The 9,774-nt window shown below is 38.3% G+C and overlaps 1 protein-coding gene and 1 long non-coding RNA gene across 2 annotated transcripts; both read left to right on the forward strand.

Moving 5' to 3' along the window:
* Positions 1 to 3,699: 3,699 nt before the first annotated feature.
* Positions 3,700 to 7,677, forward strand: LOC148160476 (uncharacterized). Its single transcript, XR_015765091.1, has 3 exons — positions 3,700 to 3,742; positions 4,852 to 4,885; positions 7,499 to 7,677. It is a non-coding gene; the product is annotated as an uncharacterized LOC148160476 (long non-coding RNA).
* A 413-nt stretch (positions 7,678 to 8,090) lies between these two features.
* On the forward strand, positions 8,091 to 9,545 carry LOC148160477 (interferon-induced protein 44-like). Its single transcript, XM_088011844.1, has 4 exons — positions 8,091 to 8,230; positions 8,549 to 8,717; positions 9,014 to 9,114; positions 9,185 to 9,545. Exons 1-4 carry the CDS (start codon positions 8,144 to 8,146, stop codon positions 9,344 to 9,346), a joined length of 519 nt encoding a protein of 172 aa, XP_087867970.1. The 5' UTR covers positions 8,091 to 8,143; the 3' UTR covers positions 9,347 to 9,545.
* The last annotated feature ends 229 nt before the right edge of the window (positions 9,546 to 9,774 follow it).

Genomic DNA, 9,774 nt, shown 5'->3' on the forward strand with positions numbered 1-9,774 from the left:
TCCAGCTTTCTCCAGCCATTGGTAGGATTTCCTGATATCAGCCACTTCAGTTATTTGTCGGTGGTACATCCCATGTAGGGGCTTGTCCTCCCATGATGGTTCCTCCAGCACCTCGTCCTCTGTTCCCCATTGCCTGAGACATTCGCTGAGCACATCGTCCGTTGAGGCTTTGTCCTTGATGTATTTATGGATCTTAGATGTTTCATCCTGGACAGTGGCTCTCACACTCACTAGTCCTCTGCCTCCTTCCTTACGGCTCGTGTACAGTCTCAGGGTGCTGGATTTGGGGTGGAACCCTCCATGCATGGTTAGTAGCTTCCGGGTCTTAACATCCGTGGCCTTCATCTCTTCCATTGGCCAGCTAATTATTCCAGCAGGGTATCTGATTACTGGCAAGGCATAGCTGTTTATTGCACGGATCTTGTTCTTGCCATTGAGCTGGCTTCTTAGGACTTGCCTTATTCGTTGGAGGTATTTGGCTGTGGCTCCTTTCCTCATCGAGGTTGCCATTTGCTTGTGGTATTCCCAGGTACTTGTAGCTGTGCTCTATGTCTGCTATTGTTCCTTGTGGGAGTGAGACCCCTTCTGTGTGGACGACCTTCCCTCTCTTTGTAACCATCCGGCCACACTTCTCTAGTCCGAATGACATCCCAATGTCAGTGCTGTAGATCCTGGTGGTGTGGATCAGTGAGTCGATGTCTCGCTCGCTCTTGGCGTACAGCTTGATGTCATCCATGTAGAGGAGGTGACTGATTGTGGCCCCATTCTTAAGTCGGTATCCGTAGCCAGTCTTGTTGATGATTTGGCTGAGGGGGTTCAGGCCTATGCAGAACAGCAGTGGGGACAGAGCATCTCCTTGGTATATGCCACATTTGATGGACACTTGTGCAAGTGGTTTGCAGTTGGCTTCAAGGGTGGTTTTCCACAGCCCCATCGAGTTTGCAATGAAGGCTCTTAGAGTCCTATTGATGTTGTACATCTCTAAGCATTCAATGATCCAGGTGTGTGGCATTGAGTCATAGGCTTTCTTGTAATCAATCCAAGCGGTGCACAGGTTGGTGTGTCGGGTTTTGCAGTCTCGGGCAACTGTGTGGTCTACAAGGAGTTGGTGTTTGGCTCCTCTGCTATTTATACCGATGCCCTTCTGTGCCGTGCTCATGTATTTATCCATGTGCCCGCTTATCTTAGCTGCTATGATGCCTGACATGAGCTTCCATGTTGTAAAGAGACAGGTTATTGGCCGATAGTTGGATGGGACTGAACCCTTTGAGGGATCCTTCTGGATCAGGATTGTGCGCCCTTCAGTTAACCATTCAGGGTGAGTCCCATTCTGTAGCAGCTGGTTCAGTTGAACTGCCAGTCGCTCGTGGAGGGCGACTATATATATATATATATATATATATATATATATATATATATATATATATATATATATATATATATATATATATATATATATATATATATATATATATATATAGAGAGAGAGAGAGAGAGAGAGAGAGAGAGAGAGAGAGAGAGAGAGAGCACCCGCGGAGGGTGAGAAGGTGATTTTGTTTTATATATATATACTGAATATACTGAAGGATCATATCCAATTAATAAACTAACTATAGCAAAAAGTAATGTGGAAACAGAAATATGACTTCAAAAGTAAACAAAACAATAAAAAACAGGAAGATATGTCAACATGAACCACAATGCAGCTAAAACACAATCAATCACAATGAGAATGGTCCCTCTCCGGTTAAAGAGATGAGGTGGAGGAACAAAGGAAAGAAGTCTAGAGAAAATGTGCAGATCCAGAGGAGTCTGCCACCGTCGTAAAACTTTACCATGTGCTAATGTGTCTTTGGGACTTGGTGCTGTTTCACAATGAAGTGAATATGTGTGAGGGAACGAGAAAAGAGAGGGAAATAAATGAGAGGGAGAGAAAGAGCTTTAACCCAGCACAGCAACAAAGCATCATGAGAATCTCATGGAATACAATCTGCAACACTTCAGCAAGAGGCATTAAACAAATAAATAATAGAAAGACAACTAAGTTGTGCTACTTAACTACCTCATTTCATTACAGGCCTTTAAATGAAACTCTGACTTTATTTGTGAGGTGATCAGACTCACTTAGATTCTTAGTGTGTCTGGGGAGATGAGAAAAAAGTTCAATACCTGAGAGCAGCTGCATGACTCTTTGACTATGACTGAGAATTAGAATTGCTTATATGGCAATTATTAATAAATTAGTCATTTAGATTTAAATAGATATATAGATACATATTTTATCTATATATATAGATAAAATATGTATCTATATATATATATATACATGTATGGATTAAACACAAACAACTCCTCTCTAATATAAAAGAGTTTATTAACAAAATGATTTCAACTTAACAGTGTTTCATTCAACCAACTCTCTAAGCTAGCAACACACATTACTAAAACTTCCAGAGGGTCCCTATACAGGCACTAGAATCAGTACCGGGCCCAGTACCAGCATCAAGTACTTGTACTCCTAAAAGCAAGTTGACACTTCAAACCAATACTGCTTTTCTGCAGGATTTTCCTCCTGGGCTGTGTTGTGGTACAGCTCAAAGGCTAAACCACACTTCATTCCAGGTGGTGGTGGTAATACACCAGAAAGTTATTTTTGGATTCTCCACCAAAAACGAAGAAACAAAAAAAAAAAAAAAAAAACACACACAGAAGAAGAAGAGAGAAGTTAGATGACGAGAGGAGGCGTCAGCATATTTTGGAGCAGAGGTCACTCTAGACTTTTCATTTTCATTCTGGTTGATGAATATTCAACAAACTGAACAGATAATCCACATAGTATCACCATTAAGCTGAATACATTTAACTTTTCCTCTGCAGTGATGAAATTTTTAAATCAGGTGACATTTGGAGTAATCAGAAGTTGGCAAGACTCCATCCATCCATTTTCTTTACACTCTTGTACCATTGAGGTCAGGAGGGATGCTGGTCCCTATCAAACCCAGAACCTTCTTGCTGCAAGGCAACAGTTCTACCAACTGCGCCACTGTGCAGCCGTTGGAAAAGACTCTCTGAATGAAAACTGATCATGCTAACACTTTCCTCTGCCTTCTCCTTATGGTCCTTCAGTACTGGTAGTTTGGACATCAGAAACAACCAATCGGAGCAAGGGGAGTGTCTTAGCTGTCACCCTCACTGACAATGCTAAAATGTGCTGCTCACATGCTCCCACTTGGATGGCGAATAACAGTGGCCATGCTAACTGGAACAGTAAGTTGTTTCTCCTCCATTAGCACATTGAGCAGCGACTACATGAGCATTACTGACAGCTCTAAGACCCTCCCTCTTTTCTCTGATTGGTTGTTTTTGACTAGTAGACATTTTTGCAGACAGCAATACTAGTTCATGACAGAGATGGAGGAGCTAATTTTTTTAAAGATTATCTGTCTCAACATACTGTCACAACATGTTGACAGTTTTAAAAAAATGTGCAAAAAATATATATATTTTGTAAAAGTTACATCCTGCAGCTTTTAATGCTTTAAACAAGTAAATTATTTTGTATTTTTAGAAGAAACAAAAAATTCAATATTTATTGCTTTAGAAGGCTCAACATAAAAAGGTGTGAAACAAAAAGAAAAATACATGGACAACAATTTGGAGGGGAAAAAATGAACCCTTCCTTCTTTGTTTCTCTCATAGCACCGTTTTGTTCCAGCCATGGGGAGTGGTGCTCCAGGTTCACGTAAGTAATACAGGATTGTTTGGTTGAAATACTTCCATCCATCCATTCATCCACCCACTTTTATCCCATTGGGGACAGGAGGAGTTCTGGTGACTATCTCTGGTTGAAATGCATGTAATTAATTAATTGCATAAATTTTCTCTCAGTTTTAAAATACCCACCTTATGAAGTGAAACAAAGTTACAGATAAAGCATTAGAAATTAATGTTATAAAATGTAACTGTAAAGAGAGTAAATAGCCACTGTAGCATTTTATCAAATCCAGAGGATTAAGTCCAGAGAACTACAACGCTCTTTAAAGTACATTTAGAGGTTCAGACACACATTAACATGCTGATGGTGGTAAGCTACAATGTAGTCACAGCTGGCTTGAAGCAGCCTGACAAAGGTGAGGCTGCCATCAGCATCACAGAGTCCTCTGACCACCAGCAAGGTGGGTGAAGAATCTTGTCCAAAGACAAAACAAAGTAGACAGACCAAGTGGGGGTTCAAACTGGCAACCCGCTTTTTACAGGAGTAATTGCTACAACTGTTGCCATGTTCACCCTGACTTGCTTTGATGAGCAAAAGAATAAAGTCTAAACGGGCTGAACTGCTGGTGCACTAATGCTGGGAACACATGGATAAAATGTATCGATGCACGTAAAGAGCCACATGCTGGGCAGGGTGTTGAAATGTAAACACACTCTATACACAATTTCTTGTTCACAAAGATATAACAGGTAGAACCTGGCGGGCCGCCAGGCTTATAATGCACTGGGGGAGACCCCAGGGTTTTTAACTCACACAAAAATGAACTTGTCTTCTCACTGAAGTTATCAAGTCTGCCTTACTGCCTTAAGCTTCATGTAAAAATAGTCAATTTATTAAGTAATCGATTTGACCCAAATAATCTTAATCTTAATGTATTCTGCTGCGTTTAGCTCCTTCACACCCACCACTTCAGTAGAACTTATTTGTTATTTGCTGTTTCTGCTTCTTAATGATCAAATTAACTACTGGATGGTTTGAATAACTCAACCTGGGTAATAAATCAAATACAATCTAAATAGAATTTTTTTCTCACTATTGAGTGTTTTTTAGACATTGCTCTTAATTTTCCATTACAGTTTTAGGAACTCCATGGAGAGAGTTTTCCTGGGGGTGAGTAAATTTATTTTGGTCCATCTGCATGTTACCAATGTGTTTGTTTGTTTTTTTTTTTGCCTCATCAGGCAGCAGATCACCCAAATGAATCTCAGTGTTGCATGACTCTCCTATTATGTTCATTTTTGAGCTGCAACAATAATGTTCCTGGGTTCATTTGACCCAGGGAAGTTTTAAATATGTAGTCGTCTCAGAATCCACAATTTCCCCGCAAAGCAATTTTTATCTGCTTACTAGCCCCATTGTTAAAAATTTCAATCAACATTTAGAGGAACTCTTAGAGAAAAAGGATAAGTTGTGATAATCCCCTTGTTTTTCACAAAAAACAAAACTGTTTTATTTTTTTAGTACCTACCAGGAAAACCTACAAAGAAAAATCAATGTTTATACTTAAAAATTAAATTTTTATGTACATTTTTTTGGCGCTGTTATCCAGTCAGTCGCCTGGTACTGTATGACCCAATAACCTTGTTCAAGTGATCTACTCCCTGTTTTGGTACCATAGTAGTAAATAATCACACTTGGTTTCTGGTCCTTCAGTGATTTCAGCAGTTTTGTGCAAAGTGCTCACAGGGGCAAAAGTTTCAGCCTCTTTAGGTCAAATATGAAGACAATGTTACAGGTTATGTTGTTCCCCACCGAGACCATTTGCCATTATATCCTGATTCTTCTCTGAAGCTCTAAAGCTTTCCAGTGTGAACCTGCATGTTTTATGCAAAGCTGGTCTTTGCATCACATGCTGCACAGATGATGAAGGCAGACAGGTGGTACAACAATGATGGAGGAGCTTAAAGTTAACAAACTGAAGGTTATGGCTGGTTCTGGTCTGACTATGTTCACAGACGAATCTCAGGAGGTACTCAGGGAGACCATGAAGAGAGGGAAAACACAAGGAGTAGCACTGGGGTCACGTAGTTCACACAGAAAACTACACAGAAGTTCACAAGGAGGGCTTGATGTTACCACATGGATTAACCTTCAGGCAAAGACTGACTGGTAACCAGCTCCTTATATCTAGAGTGTAATGAGTCTGGAGGAGTTGCAGGTGTGCAGGGAATCAGCCCTCAGTCCTGGCTCACATTGGCGCCCTCTGGTCGCTAATATGGTCGCTACCTGCTGGGAGTGTAGAGCCATAGAAAAAACACAATTTCCTAACAATCTATTTAACTAGAGTTATTGCCTTACTAGTAGGCCCTGGCTCTGTCTTTATGATATGATTTATTATATGATGAGATATGATATGACTTATATTATATTATATTATATTATATTATATTATATTATATTATATTATATTATATTATATTTGTGCATAGGTCCCAGCATCTCCAGGGCTATCAAGTTTTTATTTCTGCCCATCAGTTACTGAAAATCTGAAAATACTCATACCACATGTATCTGAAGTGTGTAATATTTTAGGACTTCCTTGCAGAGAATATTTATATGTTTGGCCCCCTGCCTCCTCCTCAGACTTTAAAAACAGCCGTTATCAAAACACTGGTAAAAAAACAAGCAATCTGGACAAATACTCAACAGATGCTTAGAATAATTCAATGTGTGCATGTGCCATAACTTCCTCCAGGTGAACAGAAACTAAACTGAAGTTATTATCTTTGGACCAACAGAGGAACAATATAGAGTCAACACAGCTTCAGTGAAACTAGCTGTAATAATTGACCCCAGACTTCACCCAGGCCTGAAGTCTGGGTGTGGTGGTGGACTCCGACCTGAACATTCAGAAACACATAAAGACAGTTACAAAGCCAGGGTGCTCTGCATTCCCAGAACCAGAACCTGTCTTTATTTTACAGTGACATTCCACTGAACTGACACCATCCATCCATTTTCTAACACCCTTGTCCCTTAGTGGGGTCAGGAGGTGCTGGCGCCTCTCCAGCTAACGTTCCGGTCCAGAGGCGGGGTCACCCTGGACAGGTCACCAGTCTGTCGCAGCTGAACTGACACAAATGAGAAAAAATACATTTTACTGCAGCAATACATATGTATCATATGTCGATCTCTAGATAAAGTTTCATTGTAAAGAAATGACAACAACAATGAGAAGAAAATGACAAAGCCAATAAAGTCCATGAGTAAAATTCAAAATGTTACAGAGCTGCTTCTATTAATGTCAAGCCTAATGGTATTAACATGGGCACAAAGAATAACAATGAGAAATAAAGACAGAAAATAAATGCTCCTTAAAACAAAGAGAAATGATTAGTACCTTTTAGACTAAGGAGTTCAATAAGCTTATTATTGTTATGGTCTGAAAAACATATTTCTTTTTACAGACATAGACAAGATAATGGATCGTTCAAGGCAACTTGGAAGAACAGGGGAAAATCTGACTTGTCTTGATTTAAAACAAGACGCTCACATCAATGATCAAATACAGGATAAACCATAATAAAATTACTCAAGTGAAAGTATAAAATACTGTGGTGATTACTGGAAATGTTTGACAAACTTGGGAAGTGTTTTTTCTAAATGGCCGCTACATGACTCTAACAAAGTGCAAATGAAGCCCTAAAGGATCTCAGGAGCAGTAAGTTTGTTCTGGCAGATTAAATCATTTTAATTGTAACTCTTATTTTCACATTTCAACAGAAACAAAGAGGAACTTCTGCAGTACATGAAGAATTTTCAACCTCAAAATGAAGAAGTCAAAGCCATCAGAGTTCTGCTGTACGGCTCAGTTGGTGCCGGAAAGTCCAGCTTCATCAACTCCGTCAACAACGTCCTGCAAGGAAGAATGACCAATGATGCTCTGGTCAACAACATAACCTCTGATCAAAGTTTCACCAGGATGGTGAATATATTGTTTTTCTTTTTTATAAAAAACCCATTCACATTTTCGAGTGTTATGATGTTTTACTCATGTCAACTTGGTGTATCAGCTCAGTTTCCACATCTCTGAGTGAGAAGTTAGCTGATACTTTATATTATAAAATGTAAAAATAGTTTTTATTACACATTCACTCTCTATCCACAGTGCACCTTTAGAGGTTGAAATCTACACCAAGATTAGAGTAACACCTTGTTCAGATTTTTGTTTTGCAAAACAAATTTAAGTTTATAAATAAAATAATTTATATAGTTTGAAGATTTGCAGCTCCTACAATAGTTTAAGATATATTTTTTGCTTCTACTTGTGTACGGCCTACATAAAAACTTTTTTTCTTTCAGTATCAAACCTATAAATTCAAGAAAGAAGGAAGGAGAAACTTTTATCCTTTTGTGTTCAATGACATCATGGGTCTGGAGGACGGATATGGAAGAGGAGTCGGAACAGACGACATCAAACTGGCCTTGAAGGGACATGTGAAGGATGGATATAAGGTATAAATATATACTAAATATATATTATAGTAAATAATATGAGTAAATAATATATATATATATATATATATATATATATATATATATATATATATATATATATATATATATATATATATATATATATATACAGGATATATAATAATTATACTATATAATTATTATATATTATATATAATCATTTTTAACAATCACCTAAAAGGCATGTTCTATTTGGCTTAGATTCTAAAACTCGATCACATTTATCTTGCTTTATGTGAAACTATATATCACCATACAGATATTTTTTTTTTATAACTGTGTCATTTATTTCCACAGTTCAATCCTTCATCTCCTCTTTCTGAAGATGATCTTAACTACATCTCTTCCCCGTCCATCAGTGACAGAGTTCATGTTCTGGTCTGCATTTATTCTGCTAATGCATCAGAAATGAGGTCATCAGTTTTACAGAAAATGTGCGAAGTCAGAGAAGCAGCCAGTGATCTGGGTAAAAAACAAATTATACAATCAAATTTATATTCAGGAAAGTAATGCAGTCATGTACACAAGAGAACAAAACTCTCCAGCTTGATTTTAACTAGTATAGTTGGTTGTATAATGTAGGAGGAAAAGTTGTATAGAAAAAATTAAGATAAAATTTTTCTGCTTTATCTTTTTTTTTCCATGTCTTATTTCCAGATTTTCCAAAATGGCTCTTATGGCATCTGAGAAGCATTGTTTTGATGTAGCTGGCCAGATATATTAATTGCCAATAATCTCAAAAGAAACTCTCTGTATCCACAGGAATCCCTCAGCTGGCGATTCTCACCCACATTGAGGCAACCTGTGGTGAAATAGAAACAAATATCAGAAACGTCTACAGGAGCAAATATTTAAAGAAAAAGGTGAGCTGGAGAAACATAAGAATCTCTCTCACTGTATTAGACTCTGAATAAACGTATTATTTTTCAACAGATGGGTGACTTCAGCTCCAGTCTGGGGATCCCAATGAACTGCATCCTCCCAGTGAAGAACTACAGTCATGAAATTCAGCTGAATCCAGACGTCGACACTCTGATCCTGAGTGCTCTGAGGCTGATGGTTGACTTTGGAAACGACTACGCTGACACACTGTAAAGCTACAGTAGAAAGTGTCATCTAGTCAGTAGTATCTGTTTTAAGTAATCTTTTTTTTTCGTGTAAACACCAGAGAAATGGCAACAGAGAGCAAAAATACACTGTAAAACATAATTTATCCATTCTGAAAAAATATATGCAAACTCATTGCCTCAAAACTGTTTAGTTTTCATTAAATTAACTGACTGGGTAACATTAACTTTTCAATTTCCTTCCTGGTTTTACTCAGAACACGAGCAGCAGTGTTCTGGATCAGCTGCTGTGAAGACGCTGTTGCAGTAATCAATGCGATTAAAGATAAAAGCATGGATTAGTTTCTCTAGATCTTGCTGAGACATTAATCCTTTAATCCTGGAAATGTTCTTCAGGTAATAGAAGACCAACTTTGTAACTGTCTTTAGGTGGTGCAGCTTCATGCAGTAAATATG

Source organism: Poecilia mexicana, unplaced genomic scaffold (genome assembly GCF_051168715.1).
Source record: "Poecilia mexicana isolate PSO_F unplaced genomic scaffold, ASM5116871v1 scaffold_2, whole genome shotgun sequence".
Taxonomy (NCBI): Eukaryota; Metazoa; Chordata; class Actinopteri; order Cyprinodontiformes; family Poeciliidae; genus Poecilia; species Poecilia mexicana.

Coding starts and splice junctions, on each gene's coding strand:
- LOC148160477 (XM_088011844.1), top strand. CDS start 8,144: ATGGGTCTGGAGGACGGATATGGAAGAGGAGTCGGAACAGACGACATC. Junction 8,718..9,013: donor AGAAGCAGCCAGTGATCTGG/GTAAAAAACAAA, acceptor CTGTATCCACAG/GAATCCCTCAGCTGGCGATT. Junction 9,115..9,184: donor GCAAATATTTAAAGAAAAAG/GTGAGCTGGAGA, acceptor ATTTTTCAACAG/ATGGGTGACTTCAGCTCCAG.